Source organism: Balaenoptera musculus, chromosome 13, assembly GCF_009873245.2.
Source record: "Balaenoptera musculus isolate JJ_BM4_2016_0621 chromosome 13, mBalMus1.pri.v3, whole genome shotgun sequence".
In the NCBI taxonomy this organism is placed as follows: Eukaryota; Metazoa; Chordata; class Mammalia; order Artiodactyla; family Balaenopteridae; genus Balaenoptera; species Balaenoptera musculus.
The window spans coordinates 2,617,841-2,641,304 of NC_045797.1; the positions used below are offsets into that span (position 1 = coordinate 2,617,841).

Below are 23,464 nucleotides of genomic sequence, written 5' to 3' on the forward strand. Positions count from 1 at the left end.
GAGGCATTTTTCATTATATCCCTCTTTTACAGAGGAACTAATAGAAGTTAAAACTGGTTACATAACGTGTACAAGATCATACAGAGAGAAGGGAGTCACCGTGCAGACGCAAATCCAGGTCTGTCTGAGTTCCAAGTCCTGCTCTTTCTGGAATGTCATGACTTTTCAAACTTACTCCAGACGAACAACGAAGACTTACTTGGGGGGCTTTCACTGCTAAAATCAAATAACAATTTATAGTGACAGCTTTTCTCCAATTTGCACGAAAAGTTAATTGAATTTTTTTAATTTCATGTTTTTTCTCCTATTATTTTTTTTCCTAAGGCTTTGGCGCCTGCTACCCCTTATCTGAGAGTGACAGCAGCAGTCCTAAAAGGAATGAACAATTAGGAAAGGATCATTAACAACGACTCATGCTTCAGTCAGGAGATTTTTTTTTTTATTATGGAATGAGTGCTCTCAATTTTGATTTTAGATTGAATCTGTGTTCCAAGAGCCCTGGAGCTCACGGGAGAGTTACACGCACGAAGCTCATTGAAAAAGGTGTTTGGACTGGATGTCCTGAGGAGGGCTGTCCCTCTGAGGGAGAACATCAGGATGAACCCAACTCCACATTAGCAAGGACACACCAGGGGCGATGAAAGCAATTTCCTATTCAGAGGTAGCTGGTCCTGTTCCTTCCAGCAAGCAGCTTGTCTGTACTGGCTTCTATTAGGAACAGAAACAGTCTTTGGTCACTCAGTAAATCACCGATTTCCCACAGAAGACATGTCCTTTTCATTAAAGAAGGAGGGAAATTAGACCACTGCCTCAGAGCCACAGAACAGTATTGTTACACTGCAAACAATTATATAAAAGCCAGGTCTCACTGAGAGGCAACCTTCCAGGACAATAAGGAAAGAAAGAAAGAAAGAGCTTTTGAAAGCGGTCAGGTCTGAGGCTCTACAGCCTGCTCAGAGGCCAACTTCTTCCTTCCAGGAGCCATTTACTCAGTCACCTCTTTATTTATTTCTCCAACATTTTTTCAGCCCCACTCTGTGCTGTGTAGTTCTTTGCAAAGCCCCAGGATGCATACGAACATCCTGCCATCCATCTGGTGCGAGACAAGAGTGGTGGAGAGAATTCATACAACACTGCGCCCCACAGGCTCTGCTGGGTGGGGAAGGGTGCCGGGTGGGGACCACAGAGGAGTGTAGGCATCAAGGACAAAGGATGTTGTGTTTCCATGTTGTGATGATGCCCCAAGGAATCTCCAAATTTGACGGAAACATCAACAGAAAAAAATAGATTGGATTTCATCAAAATTAAAAACTCTTGTGCAGCAAAGGACACTATCAACAGAGTGAAAAGGCCATTGACGGAAAATGTTTGCAAAGCATACACCCAACAAGGAATTAATACCCAGAATAGATGAAGAACCCCTACACCTCAACAATAAAAACAGACAGCCTGATTCGAACATGGGCAAAGGACTTGAAAAGACATTTCTCAGAAGAAGATACACCTATTTTCATAGTGTTCAGTTTTCCTTTTTGTTGTACTGTTGTTTTCTGGTTTTTTTTTTTTTTTCTATTTTTTCTTTCTTTCTTTCTTTCTTTATGGCTGTGTTGGGTCTTCGTTTCTGTGCCAGGGCTTTCTCTAGTTGTGGCGAGCGGGGGCCACTCTTCATCGCGGTGCGTGGGCCTCTCACTATCGCGGCCTCTCTTGTTGCGGAGCACAGGCTCCAGATGCGCAGGCTCAGTAATTGTGGCTCACGGGCCCAGTTGCTTTGCAGCATGTGGGATCTTCCCAGACCAGGACTCGAACCCGTGTCCCATGCATTGGCAGGCAGACTCTCAACCACTGCGCCACCAGGGAAGCCCTGTTTTCTGGTTTTGATATCAGAGTAATAATGACTTCATAAAAAGGACTGAGAAGTTTTCCTTCATCTTCTATTTTCCAGAAGACATTGGGTAGAATTGATGTTTTTCTTTAAATGTTAGGTATAATTCTCCAGTGAAACTACCTGGCCTGGAGATTTTAAATTAGGAATTTAGGGCTTCCCTGGTGGGGCAGTGGTTAAGAATCCGCCTGCCAATTCAGGGGACACGGGTTCAAGCCCTGGTCTGGGAAGATCCCACATGCTGTGGAGCAACTAAGCCCGTGCGCCATAACTACTGAGCCTGCACTCTAGAGCCCGCGAGCCACAACTACTGAGCCCACGTGTCACAACTGCTGAAGCCCGCACGCCTAGAGCCCGTGCTTCGCAACAAGAGAAGCCACCACAATGAGAAGCCTGCGCACTGCAATGCAGAGTAGCTCCTGCTCGCCACAACTAGAGACAAGCCCGTGCACAGCAACAAAGACCCAACACAGCCAAAGATAAATAAATTAATTAATTTTTAAAAATTAGGAATTTAATTTCCTTAATAGTTATAGGGCTATTAAAATTATCCATGTCATATTGGAGTAGTTGTGGTAGTTTGCACTTTTTAAGGAATTGTTCCATTTCATCTAAGTTGTCAGATTTATGTGTATAGAGTTGCTTGGACTATTCTCTTATTACTTTTTTGATGTCTGCAGAATCTATAGTGATATGCCACTTCCTTTCTGGTATTAGATTCGGCATCTTCTCTCTTTCTTTCTTTGTCAGTCTTGCTAGAGATTTGTCAATTTCTTTATTTTTTCCAAGGGCCAGCTTTTTGTTTGTTTAATTGATTTTCTTTTTCTATTTTTAAATTCACAGATTTCTTCCTCTTTCTTTCTTTCTTTCTTTCTTTCTTTCTTTCTTCTTTCTGTCTTTCTTGAGGTATAGCTGATGTACAATATTATATAAGTTTCAGGTGTACAACATAGTGATTCACAATTTTTAAAGGTTATACTCTATTTATAGTTATGATAAAGTATTGGCTATATTCCCTGTGTTGTACAATATATCCTTGTAGCTTATTTATTTTATACATAATAGTTTGTACCTCTTAATCCCCTCAAATTCATAGATTTCTGATTGAATATCATTTTCTTCCTTCTACTTGCTTTGGGTTTATTTTGCTCTTCTTTTTTTTAGTTTCCTGAGATGGAGGCTTAGATTATTGTTATGAGACTTCTCTGCTTTTCTAATGTAAGCATTTAATGATGTAGATTTCCCTCTCGGCATTGAATTAGCTGCATCCCAAGAATTTTGATATGTTGTATTTTCATTTTGATTAAGTTAAATGTGTTTTTAAATTTCCCTTGAAACTTACTCTTTGACTCATGAATTATTTAGAAGTGTGTTATTTAGTTTCAAGGTGTTTGGATTTCCTTTTATCTTTCTGTTATTGGTTTCTAGTTTGAATAATAATGACCATTATTGCCTTGAGCACTTTTTCAGTCCCGCCCTTTATCTCTTCTCCTAGAACTCCAATGACATGAATGTTAGATCTTTTATAGTCTCACAGGCCTCTAAGTCACCTCCTTCCCTCCCTCCCTCCCTCCCTCTCTCTCTCCCTTCCTTCCTTGCTTCCTTCCTTCCTTTCTCCTTTTGTCTATTTTTTCTTTTATTCACTTTCGGTAATTTCTATTTATCTTCAAGTTCACTGATTTTTTTCCTCTCTCTCCTCCATTCTGCTGTTAACTTCATCCACTGAGATTTTTTTATTTATTGCACTTTTCAGTTCTAAAATTTCAATTTCATTCCTATTTATATGTTTTATTTCATCACTGAGATTTTCTACTTTTTCATTTGTGTAAAGTGTGTTGATAATTGCTCAGAGCATTTTTATGATGACTCGTTTAAAATCCTTGTTGGTAATTCTAACATATATATTATCTTGGTGTTGGCATCTGTTGGTTGAGTTTTTTCATTCAAGTTGAGATTTTCCTGATTCTTTGTATGATAAGTGATTTGGGGTTGAAGCCTAGATGAGTTGGGTATTGTGTTATGAGACTCCGGGTTGCAAGAGGCGAAATAAAACACAGGGAACTCACTGCTGTGTTATCCTTCAAGTTCTAAGGTCCCTGGTGGATCTGTCTCCTTTTCTCCACTTTTCAGAGTCTTCTTTTGTTTATTTTATGCATAATGTCCAGGGATTTTGAGCTCTACTTAGCAGGAAGGGTAAGAACAATCACTTCTACACCATCTTTCTGGGAGCAGAAACCCGTACTTCTTTGAATCGAACCACCTTTCTTCTGTTTCAGGAGTCACGTCTCGCTCCTTCTTACTCCTATTGCTCTAATATCAGGACAATATGTGAAGATACTACCTCCTTAGTGATCCCTGAGTTAAGAGGATGCCCCTTTCCATATTCCATGCCTTTCCCCTGTTCACACACTCATTATCTCTTGCTCCAGTTATTTAAATGGCTCCCTAATTAGTCTCCAAACGGACAGCCTCTCCCTTTCTTCCAGTCTCCTCTGTCCTGCAGATTGCGGGCAGGTTGATCTCCTGAGGCATAAGTCTCTATCCTTCCTTTCTCTTCCTCCCTAACTTTAGACCGCTCACCACCAGCTTCATCGTAAAACTCAAACTCCTTAGCCTGGGGTTCAAAGCCATCCATACAACGGCTCCACTTCCCATGGACAGCCTTCCCTTCCTCTGCTCTCACATACAATCTGATACCGTGGCTAAAATGTCTCACTTCCAGAGTCCAGACACATGCTGTGCAGTTGGCCCTGGGCCTTCACTCATGCTTTTCCTCCACTTGGAATGCCCCTCCTTGCCCACTGTCTCAAGGAACGGTTCCTTGATCACCCAAGGCAGAACTGACAGCTTCTCATAGCCTTTTGCTCACATCTCTCTTTGAGCATATTTTCAGTCCGTGTCATAGTGACAAGGCAGAATGTATGCTCCTGGCAGGGTGTCTCCTCTTGTCTAAAACCAGGTCTTCTTGGCTCAGTAGTCCAGGGAAGAGAGCAAGCCCATCAGCGGATGGAAGGCCAGAGCTGGCTTCACCTGGAGGCAGGAGGTATGGCAGAAAAGCCTACGCTTACTCCTAGAATACATGCCAGTTTCAGGAGATTCTGCTCTGCCCTGGGCTCCTCTGAAGGTCCAGGAAGAACACTTTAGAGATACATTCACCACACTTGTCTTGAAGTCAGTTGTGGAGACCCTCTAGGGCAAGGCTCTTCGCCCTGCATTAGATCTACCTATTCTGTCTGTGATGTGGACAGTCCACCCTTTGGGGTGCGGCTGCTTTCTCTTAAGGGGGGTGCTGGCAGCGTGAGGAGTGAGGGAACGGAGAAGTTGCTGGGGTTTGAGTCTTAGCTCTGCCACTTACGAGCTCTGTAAACTCTGGACAAATTATCTAACTTCTTTTTGTACCGCCGATTCCTCATCTGCAAAATGGGGATAATTATAGAAGCTGCAGAGAATCCCATTCAAATGCTTAGAACATCTGATGGCGCTCCATAAATGTTAGCAGTTACCATTTTCAATGTTTTCCACCAAAGTGCCCTGAACGGTAGGAGAATATGCGTGAGGATCTGGGGGGAGAGCCCAAATTAGCCTCTATTTGCTCGACGTTTCTTTTAAGCATTCTATTTCACGTTAAATATTTATGCAAGTTTTGCATTCTACTCTATTGTAAGGTTGAGTTTGTTTTAATATCTGGCTAATATTTCTTCTGCAAATGTACTTAAGAAAACATACATTCTAGAAGGACGCCTCTGTGTTTTCCCCTCAGCACAGGCTGGGGCTTCCCAGTGTGAGGGGCTCAGTCAGTGGGCCTTGAGCCAAAGATGCAGAGGTCTGGCGCCCAGGCGGGCACCGGAAGGCGTGTCTCACTGGTGAGTGCTGTGCGGGGCCAATGCAGCCCCGCCACCCCATTCACTGCTCCTTCCGAAACAGAGTCACAACCTCAGTCCACCTTTTCTCATTCCGGAGAGCTGGCCTCCGGCTGGACGCATGGGATATGGGGAATGTGGGCGCGGAAATAAAAATCTTGGCTTGGATTTCCTGAGCTATGATCATCAATAAAATAGGGCAAAAGAGAGCTATAATCTAATGTACTACATTACTGTAATTAGAGCTTCACGCATGGAGCTCTCGCCCGCCCTCCCTCCAAAATAATGAAAAAGTTTAGCATAAATAGTAGTGACTTTATTCTCCATCATGGGGTGTTCAGTGATTGGGTAATTATGGTAACAGCACATCCAGTTAACGGGTGTCGAGTTCAGAATGTAAGAGAAAAAGGATGCGGAAAGGCACACGAAGGAAGAGAACCACAGAATCACAGCACTGCAGCGTTGGGAAGAATCCTGGCAATTGCGTACCTTCCATCCTACAGAAGAAGAAACGGAGACTCAAGACGGGGGCGTTAGGGCAGGGGTGAAAGACCTGCAAATGTCAGATGCTTAGACAGAGGTGGAGTCAGAACCAAAACCCAGGCCTCTCTCTCCTGTTCCAATTCTTTTCTACTGGGGCTTCCCTGGTGGCGCAGTGGTTAAGAATCTGCCTGCCAATGCAGGGGACACGGGTTCGAACCCTGGTCTGGGAAGATCCCACATGCCGCGGAGCAACTAAGCCCGTGCGCCACAACTACTGAGCCTACGTACCACAACTACTGAAGCCCGCGAGCCACAACTACTGAAGCCCATGCGCCTAGAGCCCGTGCTCCGCAACAAGAGAAGCCACCGCAATGAGAAGCCCGCACACTGCAACGAAGAGTAGCCCCCACTCGCCGCAACTAGAGAAAGCCCATGCGCAGCAACAAAGACCCAACGCAGCCAAAAATAAAGAAATAAAAAATTCTTTTCTACCCACGTGTCTCTGGGAAACCACATAAGGCAGAATACTCTAGAAAGCTTTCTGCAGGGTGAGTAGTCTTTGTTAACGAAATCTGCAGAGGTAGAAAACAACGTTCTTTCGTTGTCTGTGGCTGAAAGTCATGCCCACTGAATGTCAACAGCAATCAGCAGTAAAGGTGTGAAATGTGTTTTGTTTTGTCCATTTTGTTCCTCTGACATAGCAGACAGGAAAAATGAGCAAGTGCACCCATTAAGATTTTGTTCAACTTACAATCGAGGAGGCTAATTGTTTATTTTCAGTTAGATTTTATTTCTGTTATTACATTGAGAGCATCAGACAAAAAACATACTTTCCCATAAGAATATGTACATTTCTTAGTCCTGCACTGCATGTAAGGGGCTTGGATAGTCAATGCTTTTAGTAACGGAGGCACAGGTTTCCTAAGGAAGCAAGCTAAGGGTCATCACGGGACAACCAGGGGGCAGAGGCCAGCCGGCAGACGGGTCACAGGTTCACACTGACACAACCGTGCACCATCTCCGCCTAGTGTGTAGACACAGTCACAGCCAGTCATCCACATGACCGCCCTCCACTCTCCTCCTTCCTGTGGAAAAGGAGAGGCTGGGAAGTAGTAGGAAAGATGCCGCTGGCGGCCAGAGGGAGCCGGTTCCCCACCAGTCCCCGCGGCCTCTGTCCTCTGCTCCTCAAGCCCAGGAAAGCCACCCGAGGGGCTGGGGCCAGGGGGCTTCCTCCTTGCACTCTGTCCAGTGACCACCCAACAAAACATGCACCTGCCACCGCTGGGAGCTAAGCCCGGCCTGGACGGGGTGGACGGGACAGTCCGATTCTGTCTGTGACGGGAACAGGGGCCACCTGGGCGAGAGCCGCCGTCACGGGTGGTCACGGGCCACTTGGCAGGAAGCAGCCGAGCAGCTGGAAAGTTACTTCGCTTCGGAAGTTCGGTTCACACCATCACATCCACAGAGAGATGCCAACGCCACTATTTCTCACCATTTCTTTCTTGCTCCCATTCAACCCTCCCCCAGCCTCGAAACGCAGCCGGGGCCCAGATGTCTTGCTGGACAGAGACACCCACAGTCAGACTGCAAGATGGGATGAGGAGGTGTGGAGACAGCAGCTGAAGCCAGTGGTGTGACGTGGGAAGACCCCTTCCCGGGGGCACCTCGGCCATCAGCGGGCGCGCAGCCCGGCCTGGGAGGCGCTTGCTGTCCGTGGCTCCACCGACGTGACACCCACGGCCCACTTTCCCACCACAAAGTACTTCCTCAGCCAAAGTTCTACGTGAACATCCCCAGGAGTCAGCTGCCCAGGGAGCGGTACGGTGGGGACCGGCGTCTCCATTGGCTCGGGAGGAAAGCGAAGCCAGGGCAGCTGGCACACAGCCAGAGAGAGGAACGACTAGACGTGCGCTGAATTTACTGCAGGACGGCTCTGTACTGCCTTGGTTATCTCGTCTGTAAAATGGGGCTGATAACGGGGCCCCCACCCTCCAGAGGATGCTTCAAGGATTAAATGAAATAACGCAGGAGGCGGGTTTCCCGTGGTGCCTGGGCTAGGGGAGCCTTCAGTTTAAGCGTTAGCTGACCCTTCAATGTCCTTACAAGTGTCTCTGTCTTACAGATAAGGAGACCGGGGCACAGAAAAGAAAATGACTCACCGGCACGGTACATGGCCTTGTTAGGCCTCAAAATGCAGACCCGCGTGACTGCAAAACCTGCCCTCTTTCCACTCAAGAACAGGGTGATTTCAGAACTCAGGTTGCCTGTTTCCAAGTTCTGGCACTTTCACCCTGATTTGAGACAGCTTCCTATAGAAAGCGTTGTGACCTGGTTTGACCGCCACACACAAGCCTTCTGCCTCAGAAAATACACAACAATGTGCTGCCATCCAAACAAAAATCCGAGCACCATGTTCCATGATGACTTTGATGACATCAGCAAAGAAGCTCTCGTCAGAGCCCCTGGAGCTCCAAGAGGTTCTGTAGCAGAGTTTAGCGTTTGAGGCCAATAATGAACATGAAAGCCAATAGGATGTTCTCATCAGTATTCCTACAATTTCAAAAATCCTTTTTCTTTATGACATCATTTCCATCTTTGTTCTCTTTTTTTTTTTTTTGTAAAAGATTAAGTGGATGCAAAGAGAAAGATCATTAGAAAAAAACCTTTCTAATTCCTAAGGCTTTGTGCACGCAGTAGGCATTCCATAGATGCTTGTAGAATGTATGAATAAATGGATTATATGAATGAATGCATCTATTTTCTTCTTGTGAATTGGCTCAAAGAGACAGTTTTACAGAGACTGGCTAAAAACTGCATCCTGAGAGGTCTCAAGTATCCTTTGCTTTGCTAAAAAGCCCACTGTCTTTACATTTTAGATGCCCCCTGAGGCACGGATGTTCCCCACGTGAATGGCCAGAGGCTCATTCCTGCTTGGTAAGCATTCAACTTGAGCTTGAACACAAGAGCCTAGGAGGTGCCCACACTTAACGCGGGGACCCGCAGCCCAGGCGGGGCGCACACCTTCCTTTGGGCGTTGTGTTCACTCCGTGCCCTTTGCTGGGGGCTGGGCAGTTCTGATCCCATTTCCACCCATTTGATGATTCTTGAAAAGAACAAACACGCAGACAAGATCAGCCGGCTGACACCGCTGAGACACGACACAGGCTTTGCTGGGAGCTACGTTAGGAGACGCTCTTGGGTCAGAGGGACCTGGACTGGTCAGAACACCTGAGCCTGAGTCTCGGCTCTGGGGTCTCATCAAGGAACCACGGAATATTCCTCCTCCTTCCCGACCTGTAACGCGGCCCTGGCAACACTCATTAAATAGAATGGTGGGCACAGAAAACACTCGGACTCAGTGAAGAGACAAGCTGGCCTGACTCAAAGGATCACGCCCCGCAAACGGAGGGGCAGGAGGAGAGCTCGCCGTGGCCACTGGAGGGCCCTTGGCTCATGACATGTTCTCAGCAGCCAGTAATTTCAGATGATCATATGCACCCCACTCTCAGACAGGTTAAACTACAGGCACCCCCGAATCGGCCATTCATGCACCTGCCACCTTCCCAATTTCTGCTACATATAGTGGAACATCACCGCTGTTATAATTTGTCTGTATTTCCCCTTACATCAAATTTCTGTATGTTTTCATCTTGTTGTAATCAATAAATCCCCGGTTTGACATGCTGGTACCATGTGCTTCTATGTTGCATACCATGCTCCGTGAACCAGTGGATTAAGCCAAAGACTGTTCTATTGCCTGATCCCGATAGGAATAAAAGGCAGCCCACGGAAACCTGTGTGGGCCGCGTGTCCCCAAGGCTGAGCAAAGCGCAGTCCTAACATATTTAAAATCCATTATCTGACCACACGTAACAGGAATTATTTACAGTTTACACGTTACAGCGTGAACACCACATTCACGGTCATATACAGTCTGGTTCTGAGCACAACACTGACAGCAGGTGGGGTGGCCTACAGTCCCTTGCACACAAGGGGCTCAGACATGTTAGAGGATTTTGCAAGATCACATTAGAAATAAACCCTCTACATCTTCAGCTCATTTCACTGTACGCTCCACAGGGGGGAACAATATTTTTTTAAAAGACTGCTTTCCTCTTTTTAGGCAGATCAACTCTGTCCTGCCATCTTTTTACCTTCCCATCCATTTATCCATCCAGCTACCCATCTATCCACTCATCCATCCATCCATTCTTCTATCTGCCCTTCCGAACACGTCTCCACATCCCTCCATTGATCCATCCAACCATGTAGCCCCTCCCCCATCCATGCACCCATCCATTCATCCATCCATCCATCCTTGCACTCAGCGTTTGAGGACCTTCTTTGTGCTTGTCACTCTACAGAGTACTGGAACTACCTACCAGTTTTTATTCTTTTTTTTTTTTTTTCAGTTTTTATTCTTATAAAAAGTTTTCATTTTGAAAAAGGGATGGCAATAAAAGTAATTCAGGCACACGTCCTTGTACTGTGCTTCCCTTCATTGTGCTTGGCAGATACTGTGTCATTTGCAAATTGACGGTCTGTGACGGCTCTGCATTGAACAACTCTATTTGAGCCATTTTTTCCAACAGCATTGGCTCACTTCACGTCTCTGTGTCCCATTTTGGTCATTCTTGCAATATTTCAAGCTTTTTCTTTACTATTATATTTGTTACGGTGATCTGTGATCGGTAATCCTTGACATTACTTGTGTAATTGTTTTGGGGTGCCACGAACATTGTCGTCTTATTTTAAGCGATTGTCAGGGCCACCCCAGCCTTCAGGCACCACCACCCTGATCAGTCAGCAGCTGTCAAATCAAGGCAAGACCCCCCGCCAACAAAAAAGATTATGCCTCGTTGAAGGCTCAGGTGATGGTTAGCATTTTTTTAGCAATAAAGTATTTTTAAATTAAGGTACACACATTGTCTTTTTAGACACAACGCTAACGCACACGGAATAGACTACAGGATAGTGTAAATGTAATTTTTATATGCACTGGAAAACCAAAAAATTTGTGACTCGCTTTACTGCGATGGCCTGGACCCGAACCCACGGCATCTTGGAGGTGTGCCTGTATCTGCACCAGTGTCTTCTCATTTGAAAATCGACCAAAGATTTTCCCTGATGATAGAAAAACACAGTAATGTGCTCTCATTCTTCCTGTCAAGTGAAATAAAATACTTGGGAGTCTGCCAACAAAAGAGCCAGGAAAAGACCTAGTTACTAAGAGCCTTCTTCCTCATAAGTGCACGAGAAGTACAGTCATTAGGGTTATGTTGTTGGACCCCTTTAGATGAAAAGGGCGCACATCCAATTACTTCACATGATAACGAGTTCAAATAATTAGAAAGGCATCCCTGACAGAGTCTTGGAACTTTGTGGAAGAGCTAATTTAAGCGTCTAGGTGTTTTCTCAGGCTGCCCTTCAGAGTTGAGATTCACTTATCTTCACTATTGCACTCTGTTTTGCCATTTTAATTCCTCCATTTCAGAGTTGAGGGCAGTGAACCAATTATCAATGATGTAGGTGGCCTTACAGATAAATGGAAGTGTTTCAAAGTAGATAAAAACATAACGCCCACAATCATACTGAACGGAGTGAAACAAAACATGAATCCATTATCAACTAGCAGATGAAAGGAAAAAGCTCAAACGTGCAAAAGAAAAAAAGATTTGAAATTTCTAAAAAAAAAAAAAAAAAAAATAGAACAAAACTAACACTCCTGTTAAAGATTTTTAAAGTTTGCCTAAACAGGCTGTAACTCCAATGAAATCACTTTCACCAAGTCTCCCAGGCACCAGTGACTGACTTTCTTACCGATTAATGCAGTAAAGCAGTGGTGCTCAAACTTTGGGGAGCATCTGTATCACCTGGAAGGCTGGTTAACACACAGAGTACTGGGTCCCACTCAGAGTTTCAGATTCAGATTCAGGAGGTCCAGAGTGGAGCGCAAGAATTTGCATTTCTAAGTCTCTGGCTGTTGCTGCTGGTCTGGGGACCCCACTTTGAGAAGCACGGGAAGAGACCATCCCTAGTCCTCATCTTACATAACTTCTCAGCTGCGGGTGGCACTGGGGACCACTCCCTAGCCCCCCGAACACCACACTTCTCTTGCTTTCTCTGCCATCTCTCCTTGTCTCCTTTGTAGTCTCCCGGTATCCCTCGAGATCTACCCTAGGCTTACTGCTCTTTCACTGAAATCTCACCGAGCAAATTCATTCACTCTGAAGCCTTCATCGCCACCTACAGCCGGCAGCCCCGAGGCTGCAGCTCTGGCCTGTTACATGTGAGCTTCACAAGGACACGGTTCCACGTCTCGTTCACAGCTGCAGCCCAGGTGACCAGAGCATGCCTGGCACATGGAATGTGCTCCGTAAATACCTGTTACAACTTCCTGGTAGATATTTCTACCTAACTGTTCCACAAGCTAACTGGCAACCGAGATCAAATGTATTCGGAAAGACATATATCAAAAAAAGGATATTATATAAACTAGATTCTCTGCCCACCCCACCCAATTATTTCCAACGGTACCATCATCCACCGGTTTTGTAAGATCTAAGAAAGCTAATGGTCATCCTGGAATCCTCGCCTGTCAAACGCCAAGTTGTGTTGGTTTTACCTTCTAAAGCTCTTCCAAGTCCACCTGTTTCTTCCTATTGCCACTGCCTGGCTAGGCCGCCTCAGTCTCTCACCCGGATGCCATGGCGCCTGTCCCTGCCCCCCGCGTGCCTCCTGTAATCTCCCCACCACACGGCAGTCGGCTGACAAAGCAGGTCTCATCCTGCCTGAGTCCAGGAATCCCCCCTGCCTGCAGCGCAGGGCGTCACTGCGGCCTCAGAGTCTCCTGATGGGCCCCCACTGCTTCCCTGGCTGTCCTTCACCCTCTTTTCCCCCAGCCTGCGCTCCAACTGGCCTTGACTTATTTTTGTTCCTTGAACACTCCACGCTCTCTTCTTTCTGAGCCACCACTCGTGATATTCCTCCCACTTGGAATAGACTTTCCTTTTCCTCCGACTACATTTTACTGACTACCTCCTGCTCATTTTTCAGTTCCCAACTTAAAAATTCACATCTTCCAAGAAGCCTTCCCTTTCCCCCTCAAAAAAAACAAAAACAGGGCCATTTTTGCCTTTGAGATGGCCCACACTCTGTCTGTGGAGTGTGTTTCTCTCTAAATAAATCCACTTCTTACCTAAAAAAAAAAGAAAAAAAAGAAACACCCCCAAAAAACGGGGATACGGCCTCCCTTGCATTCCAATAACCCTCTGTATCTGCACACACTGTGTTACCTCTGCTTATTTAGTTATCCACCGTATCTGCATCTCCAGGGGAGGCTCCTGTCTATGCAGTGCCGGGCCCAGGGCCTGCACCCAGCTGCATTTGCTAAAGGAATAGGCCAACCAGATTTAATGGGGGGAAATTTAAAAGAAATGATTTTAAATGAAACTAGTTTTCTATGTTGAGAACAGCCAATGGAGCGGGAAGGGGCACAAAGGGACATTTGGGACCATGGAGGTTTTCTGTATTTTGCTCTGGTGGAGGTTACATGGGGGTGGACATAGGCAAAGATCCATCAAGCTGTACACTGAAGAGCTGTGGGTTTTAAATGTGTAAATCATACATCAGTAAAAAGAAGTAAGTTATTTTAAACTCATAGCATAACCCATATGGGGATATAAATATTCCTATGGGTTAAACAACTCATGTCGGATATAACAATAGAATTTACTAACAACCAAAGGCATAAAGGTCCCTTAAGGAGCTAATTATTTCCCAAAGATCCAGAACTAAAAACATGGTGAAGTAATTCCTTAAGTCTTTGTTCTGGAATTGAGATAGTTTTACAGTGACTATGCCTTACTCAAAGTTGAGGCCCTGAAATATTTTCAAGGAAAGAAATTATTTCAAAGTCATTCTCTACAGAATCACATAGATTATTTAAAAACCCCATTTCCAAATCGAGTTAATGAAGTATAGCTACATTTCAATGTTTGAGAAATCTTTAACTACAGTAATGGCAACAGCTGCTCAGTGGGGTCCACAGTGTGCCTGATAGTATCGTTTCCTTCTTGAATTGTAGGAACAGGACATGGCGTGAACCACTACGGCCCTATTAAAAAGGAGCCCTGCTATCCTGACTTTTGAGCAAGAGAATTTTCCAAGCATATCAAGACATGTAGAACTGTCTAGTTGTCTGTCTTGGACCAGAACACAAAACGCGGACGTCCAGGGTTTGTCTCTAAGCAGTAGTAAGTGGAGGGGACTTAGGTGCCTGTTTTCTGGAAGTTACTTTTCATAAGGAGGTGGTCCCTGCGCTTCTCACGCTGGGCTCCCCAACAGTCCCCATGGCTCTGGAGATGTGTACTTGTTCCAGCTGCCTCCCGGTCCCTTGGACCAGGCAAAAGCCAGTGTTGAAACAGCAATTAAAACATTCTTCAGGTAGGGTGAAAAACACCCAAGGGACACTACATGCATCCAAAGTAATGAGACTGAGAGCCACGAACCACTAAAGGGGCACTTTCTACGCTTCAGATGGGACTCATTGCCCTCCGCCCACTTGGGTGATTTTTCTACAAAGGACATCTTTTGTTCCTATTCTTGGTATTGTTTTAGTGAAAGTTTCATTTTCCTTATGTCTCCATGTACTGCTGGTATTTTCACACTCAAAAATTAAAGGAGAGAAAAATTTTAAACTCCTGATTATCTAATTTAGTGAGGATATTACTTTATCATCATCATCATTACCAAGAGAGGGAGTTTTTTGGGTTTTTTTTTCAATTTACCAAACCGTTCCAGAACCAGAGATAGAAAAACTGAAAGCATCGCTGCCTGACTGCCCCTTTTCGTGATGGGAAAACGGAGGCAGCTAACGGACAGACGACGGACAGCCTGCCCCCCGCAGACATGCTTATCCCTAATCTGAGGTACTCTGTCGCTCTTTCAAAGTATTACCCACGAAAAGGAAATAATCTGATAAAGTTGGCGTTACACAGGGGAGGGGCGGGAGGGGGTATGAGCGACGGTCAGCGCTGGTGATGGTGGTGGATGTGGTGACGGTGGTGATGGCGGTGGCTGATCGTGATGGTGACGCCGGCCCGGTCCTCTCCCGTTTCTTCATCACCGCCTGTCTTCTCTGCCTCCCGCCTCCCCGCGCGGCCTCTGCCCGGAGGAACACAGCCGACAGGATTTGCACCCAAGCCGCACGTCCGCGGGCGCAAGGCTGCTGCGCCCAGCGAAGCGGCACCGCTCGGCTGGCCCCGCGCCCCTCTCGGCGCCCCCTCGGCTGCGGCCCCTCCGCGCCCCCCGCGCGCCGGCACCGCCTCGCGTGGCGCGCGCAGCCCGAGCCCCGGACGACCGGGCCGGCCCGCCCACCCGCAGGGAGCGCCCGCGACCCGGCCCGCTCCCCGCCGAGCCCCCCGGCCCGGCCACCGGTCACTTACGCCTGCGCTGGGCCCGCCGCCCGGCGGCCCCGAGACAAAGGCTGCGCGGCCGCTGCGCTGCCGGCTGCTCCCGGAGCTGCGGCTGCCGGGGACCGGGAGGAGGATGGGGCGGAGGAGACGGGGCGGGAGGGGACCGCGTGGGAGGGGCCGGCGCGCCGCGGTCCACCCGCTGCGGCCGCCCAGACCCGAGCCGTCCTCCCCCGCCCGCCGCCCTCCCGGGTCCTCGGCCGAAAACCTCCCCCCAGGGGCCGGGGTACCGCCCCTCGAGGGGCGAGGGAGAGGAAGAGGAGGGAGGGAGACGGAGAGAGGGAGGGGGAGAGAGAGAGAGAGAGAGTGAGCGTTCCTCCTTCCTAATCACGATCCTCTCCATCCACCCCCGCGTCCCCAGCAAGCTTCGGAAAAGGCCAGACTCTGCCTCACCTGGGCAACCCTGGAGACGCTCCCACCCACCCACCTCCTTCCACCGCGCGCAGCTCTCCCAAGGATGGACGTCAGACCATTTCATGGAGAGCAAAGCCGAGCCTGGGAGGTTAAGTGCGCCAAGGCGCGGCGCCAGGAGGGGCTGCCGCGGGAAGAAGGCCCCGGGAGCCAGACCCACCTCTTACCTGTTTCCCTCCCCGAAGCCTGGCACCTGGCAGACCGGCAAGGTTGCGGGGTGGGGGCTGCGCACTCCCTCTCTGGGAAAAGTAACTTCTGTTTGGCTCCGAGATTTACATCTTGTTATGAACAGTAGCTATGATTTATTTTTATTTTTAAAACTTTATTATGGCATTTAAGAGAATCAAAAGTAGAGGGAATGGTATCATGAACCCACAACTGCTCAGCTCCAGCCTGAAAGATTGTCAACATTTTCTCTTTTTTTCCTTTCATCTGCTCCCCACTTCCCTATCCCTGGAGGCTAAGGACCTAAAAACAAACAAACAGAACAAAAAACAAAAAAACCATGGGGGACTTCCCTGGTGGTCCAGTGGTTAAGACTCCACACCGGCCGGATACCTGGTGGCGGAACTAAGATCCCACATGCCACGCAGCAGAAAAACAAAACAAACAAAACATGATCACGATGTCATTATCCCATGTTACAAAATTAAGAATAATTCCTTGATATCTTGTGACTATGGTTTATTCACAGCTGATGGTTGTCACCCGCCTGGTCTTTGTGTTTAGTGCTTCACCTGTGCCGCTCAGCCTAGGTGGGCCCTGACTTCCACCAAAGCTCGTGGTAGCGCGGAGGTGAGCTGGTGGTTGCTGGCCCGCAGTCGCTGATGGAGCAGGAACAGGTGAGCACTGACCCCCCAAGGCCCAGACACTCCTTAGTGTCCCCAAACCCCTTGAAAATTTTGACTGAAGCCCATCCTTCCAGGATAATGCACACATAGAATAGTGATTTAAATTCCAGGGGTTTCAATCCAGTTCTCACAGTCTGTCTGAGAATGGCGGAGCTGAGGCGTGCCCCTCGGCCCCCGGCTTAGGGAGCATTGCTGAGAGGTGGCGGAGACAGCCAGGGTGCAGGCTCTGGCTCAGACTGCCTGGCCTTGAACCCTACGTGTCTTGCTAGCCTAGTGGCCTTGGACCGCTTACTCGACATCTCTGTGCCTGCTTCCTCATTGGGAAAAGACGGGGCTGCCATTCGAGGTTGTCTAGTTGGGCTGCCAGGGCGCTTTTGTGCACGGACAGTGCCTGGCACCGGAAGCATGGGGGGACGTTCAGAGCGTTCTCGCTGCTTGTGCCCTCTGAGTGGTTAAACCCAGAAGGACCGCGGCTCCAAAGGATTCGCAGCCTTACTTGAAGCAGAGGGAGAGGGCCTACGCCTGCTTTCTGCTGCAGCAGAAGCAGCGTATAGACATACACATGACAAAGACAAAGCGGCCCTTCTCTCTTTGACGGGGGCGGGAAGGATGTTTGCCTGATGGCCAACGTGGAGTTCTTAGAACTGTGTGGGTCACATGTACCGACGTGGCTCCAGGAAATGATCTTTGAGATGCTGAAAGGATGCAGTCATTCTCTATCACCCACGCCAGCCAAACTGGCCTCAGTTAATGGACCGAGACGGTCCCTGAAGCCTCACCTCTTCTCCGAGGTGGCCCCTGACAGCCTCGGGCAGTGGGCAGTGTCCCCAGTCTGAGCTCCTGGGCACCGGCCTGCTTTAGTGACTAGGGCTGCGGGTCGCTGTGCGTGATGTGTCGGCCCATCTAGACTGTAAATGTGCAGAGAGCTGCGATTGTAACGCAGGGTCTCAGCATCCCCCAAACATCTGTCCATCGTCCACCCAGCATTGGTGCAAGGGGTATGCACAGAGATGTCGAGTAAGTGGTCCAAGGCCACTAGGCTAGCAAGACACGTAGGGTTCAAAGCCAGGCAGTCTGAGCCAGAGCCTGCACCCTGGGTATCTCTGCTACCTCTCAGCAATGCTCCCTAAGCTAGGTACCTAGGGGGAAGGGACTCTCCCTGATTATGGCCCCCTGGTTCTGCCTCTTCACCTCCTGGTTGCTCGGTATCCACATCCCTGAAGTGGGAAGCGTGGTTACTTCCCCCGCGTGGCGCTGGGCTCCCGGGACCTTCTGACGAGCGCCCACCTCTCTCTCCGCCCCGTACTTCCCCTTTCTCTCTCTCCTGCTTCCCTTCCCTCACTCCCGACGCTCTGTTTTCCTTTCCTATCTCACAATATGGATTATATGATTTTTAAAACCGTTTGATGGAATTTGCTTGTGTCAATGAAGGATGATGTAGGTGAATAAAATCAAGACTAAAGCTTTTGTAGAGTGAGATGGACAAAGGACAAACAGCGTCTACTTCTACTCAGGGGAGAACGACCCAACCGTAGGTCTTCAAACAGAAGGGAGAATATTTGAGGGATACTCAGGCCTTATGGGTCTTCTTGGGAATACATTTACCAAAGGACCCTGAAGTTAAGAGAAAACATAACAGAGAGTGTTACTGGCATCTACTTGTTCTTTGGGGACAATCTGACACTCTGGGCCAGCTCTAAGAAAGAACTATTACAATGACAAAGAACTTTAGTCATGGTAAAGAAATAGGGTTTGGTTTAGCTAAATGAAGACCATATGAATGTGAAAGGACAGCTCTTGGTGATGAATGGATTTCAAGGCCCTAACAATCAATTTACAGAAGATTAATAGAAGGAGAGCTGTATCTTATCTGGGCGTCCAGCTGTTGAGAAACCTAAACTTACTGACACTAAAGATAAGCTTAGATAAAAGACATTCAGTTCAAATGGAGACAAAAGTACTTGAAAATAAGCCTAATGCTAGCAACTAAGTGCAGGCAGTAAACATATCTGTGGTTCCAGCCCACTGGCTGTTGTAGAGACGACAGATCATCATAAGCAACAGCAGATTATTAACCACCAAGTGCTCTGTGCACCATGACGATGTGAGCCGCTCACTCTCCCACATCAAAGGAAATCGGCTGTCCTAACAAGGAAACTCACAGCCTAGTTGGAAACTAAGAAAATTGAGGAGATCACAGCGGGTGAGGTGTGGTCTACGCGGCCTCCTGTGGAATCTGGATGGGCTTGGGGCTGCCTCCACCAACAGAGAAGGGAGGGAGGGTCCATCTGTGGTCTCCGGGGACTAGATCATCAGAGGCATGTAGCTTCCATCTGCCTCGTTTGGAACAAACGCTCACCGTCCAGTGCTTCCTCTTGGGATAAGCACCAGGCTGGGAGAGGTCCAAGCCACAGGTCACGGAGAGGCGCCCAGGTCAGTGGTCCCAGCCTTTGAGTGCCCCCAGCCCATGTACCAGACATACGAATGAAGATGCCTCCCTATGATTCCAGGGCCCAGCCTTCAAGTTCCCTCCAGTTTTCCATCCCAGACCTCAGACGTCATGGAGAAGAGATTAGTCACCCCCTCTGTGCTCTGTCCGAATTCCTGACCCAAAGAATCTGGACATAATAAAATGGTGTTTAATGCCACAGAGTTTGGGTAGTTGTTGTGTAGCAGCAGATAACAGGAATATCAAACAATCTGCCAGATGCATGAGGCAGATTTTGCCTTCAAAGAGCTTACAGTCTTAGCAGGGATGGGGGGTGGTATAAGCTGAGCAAGAAGGTTGGGGGCTTCCAAGCGGGACCCTGCCCCTCCTGGCTGCGTGGCCCTGGGGAGTGATTGTCTCTGTGATCCGTCCTCGTCTGTAAAATAACGGTAACGATAGTATCTGCTTCACAGGCGAGGTGTGGAGAGAGGACATCCCTGAACCACGTAGAGCCCGGTGAACACTGCACTGGGGCATAATGTTGTCACGCCCCAGGCACACGCACCTGTGACACCACGCAGGAGACAGCGCTCCCGAACCCAGCCACGGCGTCAGGTGATCTCTGTGTCAAGGGAAGCGGATTCCTAGAATGGATTTGATCAGTAGGCTCTATGGTTTTATAATGAGTTCACAATGGCTTCCTTGAAATCAGAGTTTTACAACCTTTTTTGGACTGTGACCCACAGTAAAAAAAATACATTTGCTATTGTGACCTAATACACACAAGCATCCACTGCTATAAAAACCACATTAAGGGACTTCCCTGGTGGCGCACTGGTTACGAGTCCACCTGCCAATGCAGGGGACACGGGTTCAAGTCCTGGTCTGGGAGGATCCTACATGCCACGGAGCAACTAAGCCCGTGCGCCACAACTACTGAGCCTGCGCTCTGCAACGTGTGAGCCACAACTACTGAGCCCTCAATGAGGAGTAGCCCCAACTCGACACAACTAGAAGGGTCCGCACGCAGCAACGAAAACCCAATGCAGCCAAAAGTAAATGAATAAATAATTAAATTAAAAAAAAGAAAATCGGAGAATATTAGAAACAATATTAAAAAAAGACACATCAAGATGTTCATGAAACAATACTTGCCCTTACTCTGTGCAATGCACTCTGATATTTCGTATTCTGTTCTATTTAATTTTGCAAAATCCACTAAATTGATTTTGTGACCTGCTAAATGGGCTGAAATTTACCATCTGAAAAGCAGTGTCTTAAATAACAATTTTTATAGTTTCCTTGTCCTAAATATTTCAGGTTTTTCCTTTGTTTATCTAACTCATGCTCCACTTTCTGGAAGTGGCCCCCCTTCAGGACGCCCATCCACTGCCCCCCATCCTGACTGGCTATGCTGGGTTCTGGCGGAGCCAGGGGTCTGTCCGACTTGGTGACGCCAGACCTCGTGCTGTGTGCTGCCCCGCAGGTCCTGGCACCGTGCTGGCATGTAGCGGGTGTCAGCAAGGATTTTTGAATTGGTCTTAGAACAGGGATACTAACTTTATTTTTCTGCTCACGTTTTATGTGTGCTAAGCACTTAGCTGGTTCTCAGATAATTTATAATTTGAGGTCATTATTTGGTGAGGATGCGATATGCCAGGGAGAAGAGACCTGGCCAGCATCCCTTTCCCGGGTATCCTAAACCAACACGCACACAGTTCTTAGTCCTCACCCCAGTCACAATGCCATAAAGCTGTTGTCACTTTATAACCACAGGACATGGAAAATCAAATTCCAGAAAGTGCCTTGCAAGTAAAAATTTACACCGCCTGGTGCTGCAGACCAGCTTGGTGACTGCTTTTGGTCACTGCCCGTCATAGACAATGACCCTGGCACGCGTTCTGCTACTATAGTCATTCCCCCAACGCACTGTCCTGCTCACAGGAAACAAGCAAGCATCTGCTAAGGTTTTGTTTTTTTCTATCTTGTTTTGCTTTTTTCTTCTGCAGAACCTCATGACAGGCAATAAAATGAGCCAGTGGAAATTTCAGAGAAACGTGAATTAGAGCCACAGATCCTTCAGGGGCATCTACATTTAGCTCATAGTGCAAAATATTTGTGTCCACTCTTGGGCTGCTGTGTCGGCAAAATGAGAGCGTATTTGCACAGGTGACACACCTTAATTCCACTATCTGTAGATAAAGGGAATTACCTTCTCTTCAAGGGGAGTCATGTGATGGAGTAAAAAGGTGGTCCACAGACGAGGGTGTTGAATCACAGCTCCAACATTCATCACCTGAGCGACTGGAAGCCAGGAGCTTCAGCTTTTTGAGCCTCAATTACCTCATCTGTAAAATGGGGATAATAATATACCTCTCAGGGTCATGGTGTTAGACAAAGGTCCATGCACACCACGGGGTCAGAAGCCACTCCTCGTTCATGTGGGTGACACGTGTCTTGTGCCACGGCGTCCTGCCTTCCAGACCAACATGGAAGGGGCCAAGGACTGATGGCTGAGCCAAAAGCAGCCTCTGCAGGCGGGCCAGAGATGCCTCGGCCTAACTAGAAGGTCACTAGAGAGTGATCAACAGGCTCGATCAATTAACTTTTAAAAATAGCTTTATCCAAAGAAATGATTACCAAAAAGTCTGTTTAGTGGGTGTAGCAGACAGAACAACGGCTCCATAAAGATATCTATGGTTCTAATCCCTGGAATTGTGAATACGTTCATGTTCCATGGCAAAAGGGACCTCGCAGATGTGATTAAGTCAAGGGTCTTGAGATGGGGAGATGATCCTGGATTATCCAGGTGGCCTTGTGTAACCACAAGAGTCCTTATAAAAGGGAGGCCAGGGCTTCCCTGGCAGCGCAGTGGTTGAGAGTCTGCCTGCCAATGCAGGGGACATGGGTTCGAGCCCTAGTCTGGGAAGATCCCACATGCCGCGGAGCAACTGGGCCCGTGAGCCACAACTACTGAGCCTGCGCGTCTGGAGCCTGTGCTCCGCAACAAGAGAGGCCGCGAGAGTGAGAGGCCTGCGCACCGCGATGAAGAGTGGCCCCCACTTGCTGCAACTAGAGAAAGCCCTTGCACAGAAACGAAGACTCAACACAGCCAAAAATAAATAAATAAATAAAAAAGAAAAGAAAAAAAATTAAAAAAAAAAAAGGGAGGCCAGAGGGTCAGAGTCAGAGAAGGAGGTGTGAGGACAGACACAGAGGTCGGCTACTGTGGGGTGACCAGAAGTGAAGTGTTGTGTGTGTGATGGTGTGAAAGTAGGAGAGACGCACAGGGGAAAAGCACAGGAGGGAAGATGGGGTTCTTCTCTACTGAGAAGGAAAACTGGATTTTTCCAAGTCAGGAGGTAATTAGGTCATGAAGGTGGAGCCCTCATCGTGGGATTAGTGCCCTTATGAAAAGAGACATGAGAACTTGCTTTCTCTCTGCATCTTTGTCTCTTTCAGTCTCTCTGTCTCTGTCCCTATGTCTGTCTGTCTCTCCCCACCACGTGAGGACACAGTGAGAAGGCAGCTAGTTGTCTACAAGCCAGTGGATCTGCTGGCATCTTGATCTCAGACTTTCAGCCTCCAGACTGTGAGATATAAGTATCTGTTCTTGAACCACCAGTCTTGGCGTTTCTTGTCATAGCGGCCAGAACAGACTGCTGCCCCCAGATAGCTCATGATGGAGGGAGACGGTGGGGGGGTCTCAGCTGTGGCCCTGGGACCGAACGCAGCAGGGTGGTTTCTCCCTGACATCCCTCCCGGAAGTCCCCCTCAGGGACGGAGGCCCACTGGGAGCTGGCTACACGGGCAGCGTGGAGCCGAGCGGGGCAGGGGGGGACTCTGACGGGTGTGGAGACGAGCCGCCTGCCTCTCGGCAGCGCCCGTGCCCGGGGTGGGGAGCCCGGGGCGCAGACAAGCCCTGCTCGCCAGCTGCTCACGGCCCACGTCAGCTGTGAGAGCCACCTGGTGAGGCCGCCCTACGGGCAGGGCAGCCCTGCTCCGTGATGAGCAAGGCGGAGCTTGAGGGCAGGCTCCGGGCTGCCGCCCGGGGTGGCTGAGGCTCTGCGGGGCTC

The 23,464-nt window shown here is 48.3% G+C and overlaps 1 protein-coding gene across 1 annotated transcript in view; it reads right to left on the bottom strand.

Moving 5' to 3' along the window:
- Window positions 1-599: 599 nt before the first annotated feature.
- MRPS9 (mitochondrial ribosomal protein S9) overlaps window positions 600-23,464 on the bottom strand; it is a 92,066-nt gene continuing 69,201 nt past the window's right edge. Inside the window, exon 10 of the mRNA XM_036873465.1 lies at window positions 600-708. Within this exon, the coding sequence (XP_036729360.1) occupies window positions 615-708 (94 nt within the window). The 3' untranslated portion in view covers window positions 600-614. The remainder of the gene's footprint in view (window positions 709-23,464) is intronic.